Source organism: Cervus canadensis, chromosome 11 (genome assembly GCF_019320065.1).
Source record: "Cervus canadensis isolate Bull #8, Minnesota chromosome 11, ASM1932006v1, whole genome shotgun sequence".
NCBI classification, from domain to species: domain Eukaryota; kingdom Metazoa; phylum Chordata; class Mammalia; order Artiodactyla; family Cervidae; genus Cervus; species Cervus canadensis.
The window spans coordinates 51,452,134-51,469,677 of NC_057396.1; the positions used below are offsets into that span (position 1 = coordinate 51,452,134).

The following is a 17,544-nucleotide window of genomic DNA, read 5'->3' on the forward strand; positions in this document are numbered from 1 at the left end:
ATCCACATCTTAAGCCTTAGAGTTAGATATCACTAATATCAGGACCCTCAATCTCAGCACATTCCAAGTTGTACTTACTTACCCCTGCCCCATGATACAAACCTACTCATTATCTTTCCTACAAAATCTGCTCATGCTCTAAGTTGCTTGTCTTGGTTAAAGTGAAAGTGAAGTCACTCAGTCATGTCTGACTCTTTGCAACCCTGTGGACTGTAGTCTACCAGGCTCCTCTGTCCATGGGATTCTCCAGGCAAGGATACTGGAGTGGGTTGCCATTTCCTTCTCCAGGGGATCTTCCCGACCCAGGGATCAAACCCGGGTCTCCCACATTGCAGGCAGACGCTCTACCCTCTGAGCCACCCGGGAAGCCCTGTCTTGCTTGGTTAAGGACCTACTAAATACTCTCTGTTACTTAATAACTATGGGACTTTGGACAAGTTACTTAACCTCTTGAAATTTCCTCATTTGTAAAATGAAAATAGTAATAAACATACATTTCATATTAGTTGTAAAAATTAACCCTTGGTACATAGTAAGGACTCCATAATTCTTTTGCCTTTAAAAAAAAAAAGCCTTTTAAGAGCCTTGCTCTTCTGCATTTCTTCTGTTACTAACACTGAGAATCTGAAATTATGTAAAGGGAAATTAGTATTTTGAAATAGCAAATTTCAGAGTTTAAAAACATTCTGCCTTATTAGAGTTTAGAGTTATACATATATAAATGTTTCATACACATCTTACTATTAAAGCTTTCTGGTTGCTTAAGGAAATGATCTACTCTTATAATGAAGGAACTTCCTCCAGGAATAAGATGTTCTGTAGCAAATTGTAAAATTACTTAAAATTTGTGAGATCAGCAGTATGTTAAATGAGGCTATAAAGATGTATAAGAATGGTCCTTTCTGCCAAAAAGTTTATTGCCTTGTAGGGGAGAAAAGAAACTAATAAATGCCATAAAGTTTATACATTGACAGTCTGGTAGAAAGAAGGATGAGTGGTGGGTTCTGCTAAGCAGAAAAAAAACTCAGAAAAGACTTCAAGAAAGAAGTAAAATTTGAGCTGAATCTTAAAAGATGAGTATTTACCAGCAGGGGCATTTGCTAACACAGTGAAGCATGGTATGTTTAAAGATACAGAAGCATGAAACTAGCCTCTTTGGGGTAGCAGTATACTTTTTGGAGCCTAGGATGAGAAAGAGACAGGAAGATAGGAATAAGGCCAAACAGAAAGGCTAGAGCAATGTCATGGGAAGGCTTTGAAATTTGGACTTTGTCTTGTAAGTGATAGGAGTCATTTCAGATTTGTGATTTAAATTTTGACTCCTCTCTACCATGTCTTTTTAAAGGTGTACTCTTACAGGGCAATAAATGCATACAATAAGTGGGCATTGAACTTAATCACCCACATGACATTGGAGCCTGAACCTAGAGTTTGTGTAACTGAAAATGTTTCTCAGTGAATGCACTGAGATTTTTGCACAGAGAATGCAATGATTTTTGGAAGCAGAAGAAAGAACAAGAAATTTATTTTAAATGTTTTCACTCATTAGCATATATTATGTGCTAGAGACTTGCACATATTTTGGCTAATTATTGCTACCTATTATTATTCCCATTATCCAGATAAGGAAAAATGAGTCTTTTAGTTAAATGACTTGCTCAGACATGTAGCAAGTAAGTGGCAGTTTAAAATTTTACTGCTACAGAGTAAAGTAAGCCAGAAAGATAAAGAACATTACAGCATACTAACACATACATATGGAATTTAGAAAGATGGTAGTGATAACCCTATATGCAAAATAGAAAAAGAGACACAGATGTGCAGAACAGAGTTTTGGACTCTGTGGGAGAAGGCGAGGGTGGGATGTTTCGAGAGAACAGCATGTATATTATCTATAGTGAAACAGATCACCAGCCCAGGTGGGATGCATGAGACAAGTGCTCGGGCCTGGTGCACTGGGAAGACCAGAGGAATCGGGTGGAGAGGGAGGTGGGAGGGGGGATCAGGATGGGGAATACGTGTAAATCTATGGCTGATTCATATCAATGTATGACAAAACCCACTGCAATGTTGTGAAGTAATTAGCCTCCAATTAATAAAAATAAATGAAAATAAAAATAAAATTTTACTGCTAAATCCAGTGTTCTTGCTATTGTGAAACAGATCTGCTGCAGGGATTGTCAGCATAACCTCTTCAGCGCTGATGAGTATTCATGCATCTGTGCTTCTCCCTGATGCTCATGCAGAGGCCAAGAGGCCAGAGTAATCCACAGCAGCTGTGAAATATTTAGTTTACCCTGAAGAAGCTCGGGCTTCCCTAGTGACTCAGCGGTAAAGAATCTGCCTGAGGTGCAGGAGACATAGGTTCAATCCCTGAGTCGGGAAGAGCCCTTGGAGAAGGAACTGGCAACCCACTCCAGTATTCTTGCCTGAGAAATCTCATGGACAGAGGAGCCTGGCGGGCTACAGTTCCTGGGGTTGCAACACTCAGACACAACTTAGCGACTAAATGACAACAACATATTAGGAAGCTAGCACTGGCACAGACACACCTGTAGGTAATAGCCCTTTTGTGGCAAGCCACATAATCTGATTGGTTTTACATGGCTGGAGTCAGTTCTAGGAAGCAAGACAAAGGAAGCCAGAGACGTATGTGATTTGCAAGGTAGCAGGTATAGGTTTTCTTTCCCCTTCATAAGGCACTTCTTTCACATCTATTTCTTTTACTCTTTTTCAGGTTTATCTTAAGGTAAAGGAGCCTATATTCCATCAGGTAATTTTTGAAAATTATTACACATTTTATTACTTAAGCTGCTTTGTATTTTCCTTTTCTAGTATATTATATGCATATACAACTTATGGAAATGAAATGGTGGATACTCCAGGAAAGAACAGTGTTTAAAACAGATTGCAAACAAGTTCCTATAGGAGATGTAAGCAAAATAGAAATACCAAGAACATTAATGCCCAGGCTCCACTAGCTGTTTTTAGACAATCATGCAGGTGCAGCATTGCTCTTATAAGCACAAAAAAACAGGAAATATTATTCACATGCACATGTAAACAGTCTTTTTTATGACATTATCTTCTAGAAAAGATATGGGGAAAATACTCAAGAAATTTTCAGTCTAACATATATGAGTTGGGAGGTTATTTATATCAAGAGAAACAAAGATAAGAAACTTTGGTATAAGAAATAGTAACTTACGTGCATCCTAGAATGAAACTAGAGTAAAATGAGTATGAGCTCCTTAATAAAGAGAGCTATTGTTTATTGAGTGGTGTGATGTGCCTGTCACTGTGCTCATTACTACATAGACTTTAATCTCCACAGCAGTCCTAAAAATTATGGATTATTGTCTACATTTTAAGGAAAACAAGCTCAGAGATAACTAGGTAATTTGCCCCATGGTTACACAGTTATTAAGGGGCAGAGCCAGGATTCTAACTAGATTTGTTTGACTCCTGTCACTCTTTTTTTTAACAAAGCAGGATAGATAAAGATACATAAATAAGCAAGGAAGAACATATTCCAGGAGAATTAGAGGCCTTATACTCTTAGAATGTTTTGTGTTTATATTAAAAAGTAAATGTTCCTGTAACCTTTTAAACTAAAACTAGACAATAATCATCTGAAATATGTTTTTTAAAGAAATAAATTCCAAATCCACATTATTGTGCCTAGGTTTTTTCCATAGGCCAGCTAAAAGTGGATGTCTAAAAGTAGATGCTATTGGGAGGAGGGCATTCTCACTTTGCTGTTTGTCATAACTTGAAGTGATGTCTTTGTATATTTATCCCTTTATTAGAAATATTTATTAACACAGTATAAAAATAAACTAAGTTTATGTGAAGAATGCTTCAGTTTTTATAAACTTCTTACTTGAAAATTTTGAGTTAATCTTTTTAAGTTTATGACCACTCACTTTTCTCTTTTGTGTTTTTTACTTATTTGGTACTGTGTTTGGTAATAAAAGGTACAAACTATTCTGTAACTTTCCATGATGCAATTTCCTGTATTTTTCCAATAATATTTTCTTCTCTGTGTAGAGGGAAGATAAATAGATATCTGTGTATGCTGATAGAGAAGGATGAAAACTTATAATTATGACTAATGTCCTAGGCTTAGAGATTAAAAATCAGGATAGGGAAATAAAGAAGTAGAGGAATGCTAGATGAAGTGGATAAGCAATCTGAAGGTAGGGATTCATTCATTCATTTGTTCGTAGATGTTTGCTATATACTTTCTAAGTACCAAATTCTGAGCCTGATGTTGGAAATAAAGAGGCAGTAGAGCACAGACTTAAGATCTAAAGTCAGGCATAACTGAATTCAAACTAGTCTTTCCTACTTACTGTATAAGTTACTTAACTTTTTTGAGCTTTGGTTTCCTCATTATTCAACAAACACTTTTTAAGTACCTTCAGTATACCAGGTTCTGTACTAGGCACAGGAGATATACTAGTGAGTGAAATAATGAGGTCTCTGCTCTTATAGAGCTCAGTAGATTGCATCTCTAAAGTTGGTATAATAATCTCCTAAAGTTGTCTAAATTTAAATGAAATAATGCATTTAAACCTAGCATGTAAACACTCAGTAAATGTTAACTAGTATTAATATATGACATGGCTGTTGGTCTCAGAACTCACTATCTGATCAGGATGATTAACTTGTAAAAATGTATTTGTAGTATATACATTTTATAATAAACATGTAAAAGAAGTACTAATGCAGGCAAGGACACAGTCTATCTACCTAGATGACTCAAAATAGAATTACAAAATATACTTATTTTATGTAGCTAAGTAATTGCTTTCTTTGGTACTGAAGAGCAATAGTAAGGAAAATGGCTCACTGTTTTGATACAGTAGTATTCCTTGCTACTTTATAAAGTTTTATTTAAAGAGAATTTAGCCTCAGATGTTTGATCTAGAGTATCCTATTCTGTTAAGTAATTAGAACTGATACTTTCTATTTATGGCTTTAAAAAAAACCCTATCCCTAGTTGTCTTCTGAGTGTCATTTTTTAAGAAAAGAGACCTTCTTATTATGAGAATCTTCTAATTGTCAAAGTTTAGAGTATTTTTCTTTCATATAACTGATGATGTTATATGATGTTTTTATTTGGTGTTGTTATTTGTAGAAACAGGAAAATTGCTTTGGAATTTGTAAATGGAAAAATTGTTTTGGAATTTGTGACAAAATTTTTCAAAATCTTAAAAATAATGAAAAAGGAAAGCAGAGCAATGTGGTTTAACCTAAAGGAACTCTGACTTAAGGCTGGGATCTTTATTTCTTATCATTTTGATTTCTTAAAGTTCAGAATCTCAATATCTTGCTATTTTATTATCCATCAACAAATTTCTTGCTGTACTCTCCAATATTGTATTCTCCAATATCTTTAGCTGTAAAATGTTCAAAACAAGGATATGTGCTATTTCATAAAGATTATATAAAAATAATTAATATAAGATAATGCAAAGCACAAGGCAATAAGCATAATAATACTGTGTAATACTAAGAGTACTTAGGAAGATGTAAGACGACATGCATAAATTTCTGCCTATGATGATCATGGAAAGCTTCTGAAAGAGATATTTGAGTTGAGCTAGAGAAGAAGTAGTGATAGTAGTGATGTGTGTTTGCTTATTCACTCAGTCGTGTCCGACTCTTGCGACCCCATAGACTGTAGCCCACTAGGCTCTTCTGTCCATGGGATTCTCCAGGCAGGAATCCTGGAGTGGGTTGCCATTTCCTTCTCCAGGGTATCTTCCTGACCCAGGAATCAAACCCAGGTCTCCTGCATTGCAGGCAGATTCATTACCTACTGAGCTACAAGGGAAGCCCCGATAGTAGTGATAGTAAAAGTAAAGTACCTGTCACAACAAGGATGATTGTCTTGCTAACCAGATTAACTTCTCTGAGGAAGAATATACTGATAACAGTTCTACTTTATTGAGTCCAAGGTGATCCATACATATCTAAAAGAGAGCCAAATGCTATTTATTTAACTTGATGGCCTTGTGAAAAATAATATTCATCACATAGCTGTCACATTCAATAGAAACACCAACATGTCTTAAGCAGGAAAACAAAAACAAAAGCATACATGAGAATAGATTAAATGGACATTTAAGAAATTATTTAACCCTTTTAAAGAAGCTAATTGAACAATCAGTAGTTGAGTATCTCAGATGAGATCTCATCTAATGTCTCAGAGTACTGTTGCTTAAAATCTTCTTGCCAAAGTAGATGTCTCCTAAAGATTGTTTCTAGGCATGCCGTATCAGTATTTTATTACTGTGCCTTCTAATTTGACACTCAAGGTTTGCAGGAAATAACACACTACGTAAACAATTTGAAAAACAAACTTGGATTTTTAACATTTTTAAATTTTTATTCTATCATGTTTCGTTTGTGCCATTTTGTTACAAATTAGAGTAGAAGGATATATAAGCATACTTGGAAAAGAAGCTGACTTTTTTAGTGTCTACTAAATATTGTGCTAAATATTATATATTCTTTCATATATAGTTTATATAGATTGACTCACTCATTATATTATTAAAATATCAGCAAATCTGTTTAGGAATTGGAATTATCTTTACTTTATAGATGAGATAACTGAGAGTCAGAAAGGTTAAGTAATTTGCCCAGTGTTCAGCTTGTTGTTTGCAGAACTGGAAATTGAACCCAGATCCTATTTTTCCCCCAAACTCATATTACTTTTATGATATGTCCCTATAGCTGATTACTTTGGAATCTAATTTATTGTCCGAAAGTTCTGTTTTTCAAAAGAATGAAAAGTACTATTTCGATTTTTGTGCAGTAGTGAACTTGGAAGATTGTGAAGACCAAATATATAAAACTTAGGGATAGCTGTGCTTTACTTTAAACCTCAGTTCAGTTATCAATTAAAAAAACTGCCCAAAGTCAAATATAAGTGAAGTACTTTGGGAATAAAAAGAGATTAAGTAATTTTTATAGAAAGATATTAGGAAGGCTTCACACAGGAAATGACATTTGAGGAGGGTTTATTTGACCATGGAACTCTTTTTTTTTTTTTTTCATTGAATATCTCTTAATGTCCCTCAGCACAGTGGTATTATGGGGTCTTATTTGGGAAATCTTATGCTAAATACAAGATCATGTAGAACATGAGAAGAGAAAGAAGAATGGAACCAAATTGTGAATCATTGACTGTCATGCTAGAGTTTGGAACGTATTTTGTCATTGACAGAGGCATAATAACTTTATAAGATCTGTTTCAGATAATTTTGGCAGTTGTATGTAGGCTGGATTAGAAGGCTGTATAGTTTAGGCAGAATTAAGATTTTAAACTAGTTCTGAATACCTACAAAAACTATGTTTTTACAGAGTCTCATTGCCTTATGAGTCTTATGAAATTACATTACAATTAAAAAGTAGTATCTGCACTTAGCTTACTACTATTTAAAGTATCATCTAATTATGTAGGAAGCACCAGCCTTTTAGCCTTATCATATGAGAATTGTTGTTCAGTCACTAACTCATGTCCTACTCTTTGCAACCTCATGAACTGCAGCATGCCAGAGAATAATTTATACTATTAACTCCCAAAATAAAATGCCTCTTATATCAGTGTTTTGACTATGATTATAAAAATATGAAGCCACAGTCACCTAGTTCAGTCCCTTCATTTTACAAATGAGAATCCAAGAGTAAGATGAGTGAAATGACTTATTCAAGCAACTTATATATTGAGACAGTAATCAGGTGGTAGAAAAATCTGGATTCCCCTCACTGTAGCCCTTGGCTTTTTCTGTTAGAGGTTCTCTTTACTATGTTTGGCAGTTGAATGAGTTCATTACAAACTCCAAATGCCTAAATCCCATTACCTATTACCACCATAGGTTCCCACTCACTGGGGCTTTATCCACAAATCCCTACCTGACCTCCCACCCTCATAAATGTTTCTTGACCACAGATGAGCTGAGTGCCTTTCTCCGAGAGTGAAAGACTTGAACTCACTCTGGGCATTCAATGTGAAGCTGTTAATTATTCCAGCGGGTTACTATGGAATTCTTTATTGTCTAAATGTCTTTTACTTTTAAACAGTATCAGAATTACAGAGAAGCTGCAAAGATGATAAAAAGAACTTTTCCCCCAAACCATGTGAAAGTTTATTGTCAACATGTTGGAACATGATGACTTATGATAGTGTCTACTAGACATCTCCATTGTGTAATTGTTCTCTGTCCTTTCATAATTAATAAGAACTTGGTAGTAAAGTACTTTGAGACTTATGAAAATACTCTTAATTATTAAACTTTGAATTTATTTATTTTTATCTCTTTGGACTCTCTCTTATATTCCTACTTTATACAGTATTCACTGATTTGTAATTATCATGATTTTTTTTGGTATGTCATGATTTCTTTGATATAAAGAAAAGGTGGGAAGGATACACAGAAGACCTATAGAAAAAAGGTCTTCACAACCCAAATAATCACAGTGGTGTGATCACTCACCTAGAGCCAGCCATCCTAGAATGTGAAGTCAAGTGGGCCTTAGGAAGCATCACTACGAACAAAGCTAGTGGAGGTGATGGAATTCCAGTTGAGCTATTTCAAATCCTGAAAGATGATGCTGTGAAAGTGCTGCAGTCAGTATGCCAGCAAATTTGGAAAACTCAACAGTGGCCACAGGACTGGAAAAGGGCAGTTTTCATTCCAATCCCAAAGAACGGCAATGCCAAAGAATGTTCAAACTACTGCACAATTGCACTCTTCTCACACACTAGCAAAGCAATGCTCAAAATTCTCCAATCCAGGCTTCAACAGTATGTGAACTGTGAACTTCCAGATGTTCAAGCTGGATTTAGAAAGGGCAGAGGAACCAGAGACCAAATTGCCAACATCTGCCGGATCATCAAAAAAGCAAGAGAGTTCCAGAAAAACATCTAGTTCTGCTTTATTGACTATGCCAAAGCCTTTGACTGTGTGGATCACCACAAACTGTGGAAAATTCTGAAAGGGATGGGAATACCAGACTACCTGACCTGCCTCCTGAGAAATCTGTAAGCAGGTCAGGAAGCAACAGTTAGAACTGGACATGGAACAGTAGACTGGTTCCAAATTGGGAAAGGAGTATGTCTAGGCTGTATATTGTCACCCTGCTTATTTAACTTATATACAGAGTACATCATGAGAAATGCCAGACTAGATGAAACACAAGCTGGAATCAAGATTTCCGGGAGAAATATCAATAACCTCAGATACGCAGATGACACCACCTTTATGGCAGAAACTTAAGAAGAACTAAAGAGCTTCTTGATGTAAGTAAAAGAGGAGAGTGAAAAGGTTGGCTAAGAACTTAACATTCAGAAAACACAGATCATGTCATCCAGTCCCATCACTCCATGGCAAATAGATGGGGAAACAATGGAAACAGTGGCAGACTTTATTTTGGGGGGCTCCAAAATCACTGCAGATTGTGACTGCAGCCATGAAATTAAAAGACACTTGCTCCTTGGAAGAAAAGCTCTGACCAGCCTAGACAGCCTATTAAAAAGCAGAGACAAGGTCCGTCTAGTCAAAGCTGTGGTTTTTCCAGTAGTCATGTATGGATGTGAGAGTTAGACTATCAAGAAAGCTAAGTGCTGAAGAATTGATGCTTTTGAACTGTGTTGTTGGAGAAGACTCTTGAGAGTCCCTTGGACTGCAAAGAGATCCAACCAGTCCATCCTGAAGTAAGTCAGTCCTGAATATTTACAGGAAGGACTGATGCTGAAGCTGAAGCTCTAATACTTTGGCCACCTGATGTGAAGAACTGACTCATTGGAAAAGACCCTGATGCTGGGGAAGATTGAAGATGGGAGGAGAAGGGGACGACAGAGGATAAGATGGTTGGATGATATCACTGACCCGATAGACATGAGTTTGAGTCAGCTCCGGGAGTTGGTGATGGACAGGGAAGCCTGGCGTGCTGCAGTCCATGGGGTCACAAAGAGTCAACACGACTGAGTGACTGAACTGAATTGAACTATCATGATATCTTTTGGTATACAAATTGTCTCAGATTTCGCCAGTGTAGCACTTTCAGGCTGGTGTCTGTATCCTTTTGACCTGTTCCTGTTAATCTTTGAGTATGTTTTACTTTTTGGCACAACAAGATGTTCTTGACTCACCTTGTTCTTTCCCTGCCCCAGGCCTGATCTCCATGGAGCCTTGGTTTCTTTTATTGGAGAATGGAATTTAGAAACCAGATCCAAGTGCTAGATATGTGGTTACATATGTCTCTCCTCTATTAGACTGAGTTATTTGAGGTCAGAAATAGGGTATCTTTTCATCTTTGAATGACGAATGCCTAGTCCAATGTCTGTCACACAGTCTGTGTTCAATAATTCGTGGTTGTTTAGTCACTCTGTTGTGTCTGACTTTTTTGTGACCCTGTGGACTGTAGCTCACCAGGCTCCTCTGTCCATGGGATTTCCCAGGCAAGAATACTGTAGTGGGTTGCCAGTTCCTTCTCTAGGAGATCTTCCTGACCCAGGAGTAAAACCTGTGTCTCTTGCATCCCAGGCAGTTTCTTTACTGCTGAGTCACTCAGAATTCTCATTCAGTAAGTACTTGGTAGAAAATAAAGTGGCCAGTTATTTGGAACTCCCCTCCATGTTTTTACTTGATCCACAGAATAGACCATAATGAATAAGTCATGGAGAATGTTAGCTCTGAAGAAATACTGAATGTCAGTCTCCCTCATTATCAAAATAATTATTGTATATCTACAGTTTTTTACTTCCCTGGTGGCTCAGACTGTATAGCATCTGCCTGCATTGTGGGGACCCAGGTTCAATCCCTGAGTCGGAAAGATCCTCTGGAGAAGTAAATGGCAACTCACTTCAGTACTCTTGCTTGGAAAATCCCATGGACAGAGGAGCCTGGTAGGCTACAGTCCACAGGGTCACAAAGAGTTGGACACGACTGAGCAACTTCACTTCATGTCACTTCACCTCACAGTTTTTAAGCTCCCACGCTATAGCCTCAGTCTATTTAATTTGCCCTCTTTTACCTCTCTGTTTCATCTGTCTTCAAATCTTTCCACATAGGCATCTTAATGCCAAATCACAGAAGAAAAAATTGATTTTCTGCCTTGCTCAAGAAATCTTTCTTTTTAACTGATAAACAAAATCACAGCATGCTTTTTTCCTAGGCTTCTTAGGGATAAGACCTGGTACATAAGTACCAGGTCTCAGCTTACACACGGTATATTTCAATGATGCTTTAGCAGCGAGAAAATTAAGTTTTGAGATTGAAAAAATTATTAAATATGGAGAGATATGAAAATTCCTTATAGAAATATTTTTAAATGAAAAGTTGTAGAGAATGGAAAAGTACATTCTGTTATTTTTTTATTTAAAAATGAATAATCTTACAAGACTCTTGAGAGTCCTTTGGACAGCAAGGAGATCAAGGCAGTCAATCCTAAAGGAAATCAACCCAGAATATTCATTGGAAGGACTGTGGCTGGAGGTGAAGCTCCAGTACTTTGGCCACCTGATGCAAAGAGCCAACTCATTGGAAAAGACCCTGATGCTGGGGAAAATTGAGGGCAAGAGGAGAATGGGGTAACAGAGGTTAAGATGGTTGGATGGCATCCCTGACTCAATGGACATGAGTTTGAGCAAACTCTGGGAAATAAGTGGATAGGGAAGCCTGGCGTGCTGCAGGTCATGGGGTTGCAAAGAGTCAGACATGACTTAGTAACTGAACAACAACAGTCTTTGAATATTCATAGAAAAAAGGTTATGTGTATACTTCTAGCTCCAAGAAAGCCTAGGAAATCAAGCTTTTATAGCTGGACATATTACCATCCTAATAAAATCAGTCTTTTATAAAGACAGAGGCAGGAGTAGATACTGAGTAGGCCACTATGGGGTCTGCCTCAGGTTCCTAGGGGAGAATAAAAATATGTAGGATATATAGGATAGCCAGGCCATGGACACAACCTAGATGTCCGTCAGCAGATGAATGGATAAGAAAGCTGTGGTACATATACACAATGGAATATTACTCAGCTATTAAAAAGAATGCATTTGAATCAGTTCTAATGAGGTGGATGAAACTGGAGCCTATTATACAGAGTGAAGTAAGTCAGAAAGAAAAACAGCAATACAGTATATTAACACATATATATGGAATTTAGAAAGATGGTAGCAATGACCCTATATGCGAGACAGCAAAAGAGACACAGAGGTAAAGAACAGACTTTTGGACTCTGTGGGAGAGGGCGAGGGTGGGATGATCTGAGAGAAAAGCATTGAATCATGTATATTATCATATGTCGAATAGATCGCCAGTCCAGGTTTGATGCATGAGACAGGGTGCTCAGGGCTGGTGCACTGGGATGACCCTGAGGGATGGGATGGGGAGGGAAGTCGGAGGGGGGGTTCAGAGTGGGGAACACATGTACACCCATTGCTGATTCATGTCAGTGTATGGCAAAAACCACTATAATATTGTAAAGTAATTAGCCTCCAATTAAAATAAATAAATTAAAAAAATATGTATAGGGTAGAGATGTTTGTGAAGAAAAGAAAATTTATTTGGAAAATCCCCATTGTACTTCCAGTGTATAGGTTGTTATCCACCATTAGATATGTTTAACATGCTCTCTGAATAATCCATTTCTTTTGATTTCTCTGTGCTGATGATTTGTAAATCTGTTAATTAAGCTCAGTTTTTTCTTCTAAGATTAGACCCAAATATCCAACTCCTGTTACAGATCTCCACTTGGCTATCTAACTGACACCTCAAAGTCTGAACATACACAGAAATAAAATAAACATTTTCATCCCTTGTCTTTGTTTTCGTATTATTCTTTAACCCAATAAACAGTTTAACTATGCAGTCAACTGCCCAAGTCATAAACCAGGCCATCATAGATGTTCCCAACTTTTACTTACTCCCATATCAAATTGATTATCAGTCAGTTGGACACTTTTAGTAATTTTGATAAGCCTTAAACAATTTATACCATACCTTAAAGTTGTTCTAAGCCCTAAATATCTCCCTAATCTATCCATTTTTCTCCTTTCCCATTGATACTACCCTAATTCAGGCACCGTGTCTCACCTAGGTCACTACAGTATCTTGTCAGTGGTCAGTTTTCCATTAATCTCGCCTCCTAATTCATTCTCTGTCTAACATGACAGGGACATCTTTCTAATACATGAGTGATCATATTGAGCTACTGCTGAAACTTTTATTGACTTTGCATAGTTCTTTACATAAAGTCCCAACTCCTTAACATGACTTGTAAAGCAGATTTGATCTCTGCTTACCTTCTAACTTCATTTTCCTTGCTCTTCTCTCCAATAAGTATGTCCTAGACAGCATTACTTTTTTCTAGTCCCCACAATGTAAGCTATGCCAGTTACTCTCTTCCACCTTCTTTTAATAATGTTTTTTATTACTAGTAATTCTTATCCTACTAATGCTTCTGTTATGAAATTAAACATATCCTCCAAAGTCTTTTTTTCTTTCAGCTTTATTGAGACATAAATTACATACAGCACTGTATAATTTTAAAGTGTATAACATAATGATTAGACTTATATACATCATGAAATGATTGCCACAGTAGGTTTAGTGAACATCCATCATCTCATTGAGATACAGTATATTAATGAAATTAAAATCATTTTTCCTTGTGATGAGAACTCTTAGAATTTACTCTTATCAACTTTTATATATAACATATAGCAGTGTTAATTACATCTCATGTTATACATTACATCCCTAGTCCATGGAAGTCTCTTTGATCTGCATAAGTTTAGATTAGGTGGCCTTCCTGTGTGCTTACAAAATACTCTGTTCAGGCCCTGTCACAGAGTTAAAATACTGCATTTTAACTGCATGGTTACTTATCCCTCTCCTCACTAGGTTGTAATTGCAGGGATCATGACTTTTCTATTCACTGTTATCGCAACATAGCTACAATTACTGATTCAGGTGGGCAATCAGTGAAGTGAAGTGAAATTTGCTCAGTTTCGTGTCCGACTCTTTGCAAGTCCATATACAGTCCATGGAATTCTCCAGGCCAAAATACTGGAATGGGTAGCCTTTCCCTTCTCCAGGGGATCTTCCCAACCCAGGGATTGAACCCAGATCTCCCACATTGCAGGTGGATTCTTTACCAACTGAGCCACAAGGAAAGCCCAAGAACACTGGAGTAGGTAGCCTATCCCTTCTCCAGAAGATCTTCCTGACCCAAGAATGAACTGAGGTCTCCTGCATTGCAGGCAGATTCTTTACCTACTGAGCTATCAGGGAAGCCCAGGAATCAGTCTCTAATAGACTTTAATCTAATACTGTGTTTATTTATTTTTATTGTAAAATACATGGTAGAGGATACAACAAGTAGAGCATTTTCATCTTATCAAGAAATTCAGAGCTATCCTTATACACATATATTGTGTATAAGATACACATTTTGCCCTCTCATTCACATATGTGTATACATCTGCCAGGTTTGAAAGCCAAGAGTAGTGGAAGTCACTGTAATGTGTAGAAGCAACAGCCCCTTTTTTCTTTCTTTTCTCCCCCCACCATTCTTTATGATGGGCATCTTTTATACTGTTCTCATGTAGGCCCCAAGTCTGCAATGTGTGCGGCTCTTGACAACAACAAAAGCAGACACAACACTCCTCATTTATTTTACCTGTTGTTTTCAAGGCTGCGAGACTTGAGGTCATTCTCACCATTCCAGGCTGTATATTAACCCTTTACTCATACCATTATCTCCCCAGGGACTAGTGCAATGCTCAATAGATATGGTTGGATTCTATGTAGTAGAACACAACTAGTAGGCAAGAATCATAGCACGGCCTTAAAGAGAGTTCAAAATAGAAACATTGAAAGTGAAAGCGGAAAAATATCAATCATGCAAATGCTAAGCAAAAGAAAATATGGTATAGTTATAATATCAGACAAAACAGGCTTTAAGAGGGGAAAATATTTCTGTTGATAGAAAAGGATTACTTTGTAGTATTAAAAGTGTTCAATTTGGAAAATTATAATTTAAAATTTGTATGTACCTTTAATATATATAATACCTCAAAATATATAATGAAAAATGGACTAAACTAGGAGAAAAACTAGAGAAGTCTATAATCTTAGGTGACTTTAGTGCACAATTATCAGTACCTTATAGAAGATACAGAAGACAAACGATATGATTAAAAATTTTGACCTATAGAGCAAATGTAAAATATTGCACCCAACAATTGCAGAAACACTTTATGGTCCACATTTACAGAAATTGACCATATACTTGCTCATACAGTAAGTCTTAACAAATTTCAGATGACTGTAATCAGAATATAATTTCTGACTATAAAGCAATTATATTAGAATTTAAGTAATATAATTTTAAATAACATGGATCAAAGAAATCCTATAAATTGGAATTGAATTGAATCAATGGAAAACAGTTTGACACTTATAGTAATTTTGATAATAATATGCCCTCTGATCCAGCAACTACATCCCTAGGTACATACTCTGGAGAAGTTTTTGTATGTGTGCAGTAGAATGTGTGAATAAGAATGTTCGTAGCATTGAAAACTAGAAATAAACCAAAAATGTCCATCAGCACAGCAATGGGTAAATAAGTTGTGATATTTATTTATGTAACATCAAAAGTGATTGAACCATGACAACATGTAACATAACTGGATCTTAAAAGACAAAAACAAATGTATGTAATATTATTCTATTGTAAATTAAAATTAAAAATTTAAAAACCTAGTATTTAGGAGTGCATATTTAGGAAACCAGTTTAATTTAATAAATATGTAAGGAAAAGCAGGAAACTGTTTATAAAAAATGTCAGAGGGGTTTTCTCTAAGGAGTAGGGGAGAGAGTTAGACTGGGAAGAGACAACATATGTCTTGACCTGGATGGTACCCAGCTATTGGCTTTATAAATATTTGTTATGTTATACCTTTATATTCTATGAAGTTTTCTTGTATTTAATAATTCACACTTTTAAAAGTTAAATTTTCCCACTAGTTTCAGGTTTCCAAAATACCTATCCAGTGCTCAGTATAGAAGAGAAAGAGGTTAGTTGTTGGAGCCAAGTCTGAGAAGATGTGGGAACATATAGAATAAAGAACGCAGGGGAGTGGACTAACCTCAGTCAAGAAGAAATGGGCATCTGTTTCTTTGAAAACTAGGAATGGGAGAAAGAATACAGGGAGAGGATGCAGAAACACTTAGGAGGAGAGTTTTAAAAAGTTCAGATATATAAGATAGGAAGTAGAATCATTTGCTAAAAGTGAACCTAACAAAAAGGGAGGGATATCTGGGGAGTATGAGGCAGAAATACACCATTTGTTCAAGTTTCAGCAGGTATTTAAAATTTCTTGTAACCATTCAGAACTCAAGTTTATGTGGGACTTCTGATATTGGTTATTCACAAGCAAGATCTTTCCTCACAGGTTAATATGACTCTTAATTATTTAATTATATTAATATATATGTTCTTTAACATGTAATGAAAGATTATAAATGTTTACATTTAACTGGGAGGGCTATTTTTGTAGGCAAAATATACTTCCATTGCCAAAGAATAATGATCTTACGAACTTCATTTTTCTTTTCTTCTTCAGGTCATGTATGGAATGTTGGTCTTCACTTTAGTGGTTCGATCTATTTATATTGTTACATGGTAAGTAGTTTGGATCATCAAGAGTATACTTAGGTGGTAAATCTATAGCCTAAATTGAAATAACTCATAAAATCCAACTCCAGAAGGGATATTGATAGAAAACTTATAACCAAACATTTATTATGGTATATTGCAAGGAATACTAATTCTTTAAGCAAGTTGTTAATAGGCATCTTGTGAAAGCAAGACTTTTAAAATTAAAGAAATTTGAGGAAAGCTGTGTATGATGGCCTCCTTTTGAGTATTCATAATGTACATGAGGATATTAAAGGTCTTGAAAACTCCTACAGTAGAAAGGAAAATAATTGTTTTTATGTTTCTCAACCTACTTAACTAAGAAACCCTTTTTGCAGAATATGTCTCAAGAAAGGCTGTCTGTGTCACAGAGAAACAGTGTTCCAGAAAGATCATTTAGGAAGTAGGCATAAACTTTATAGAGTTTGTGAAAAATGAAATAAGTATTTCATGTGAGTACCTGACATAGGGCCTGGCCATATAGCAATTGCTCAGTAAATAAGTAGTATATGATTTATGGGTTTGTTCCTTTTTTTTTTTTCCTCTTTTATTTAAACTTTCTATTTTGAGATAATTGTAGAAACACATGCATTTGTAAGAAATAAAATAGAGATCATCTGTACTCTTTACCAATTTCCTCAAGTGATAATGTCTTGCAAAACTAGTCTACAATATCATAACAGGATTTGACATTGACAGAGTCAAGATACAGAACAATTCTATCACCCTCTGTTGTCTTTCTGTAGCCACACACACTTTTGCTCCTACCCCATCCCCTCACTACCTATCCTTAACCCCTAGCAACCACTAATCTGC

At 36.2% G+C, this 17,544-nt stretch overlaps 1 protein-coding gene across 1 annotated transcript in view; it reads left to right on the plus strand.

Annotated features, from left to right (window-relative positions):
• The window catches only part of ACER3 (alkaline ceramidase 3), a 152,403-nt gene that overhangs the window by 97,345 nt on the left and 37,514 nt on the right, over positions 1-17,544 (plus strand). Inside the window, exons 6-7 of the mRNA XM_043481536.1 lie at positions 2,738-2,773; positions 16,655-16,713. Coding sequence (XP_043337471.1) covers positions 2,738-2,773; positions 16,655-16,713 — 95 coding nt within the window. The remainder of the gene's footprint in view (positions 1-2,737; positions 2,774-16,654; positions 16,714-17,544) is intronic.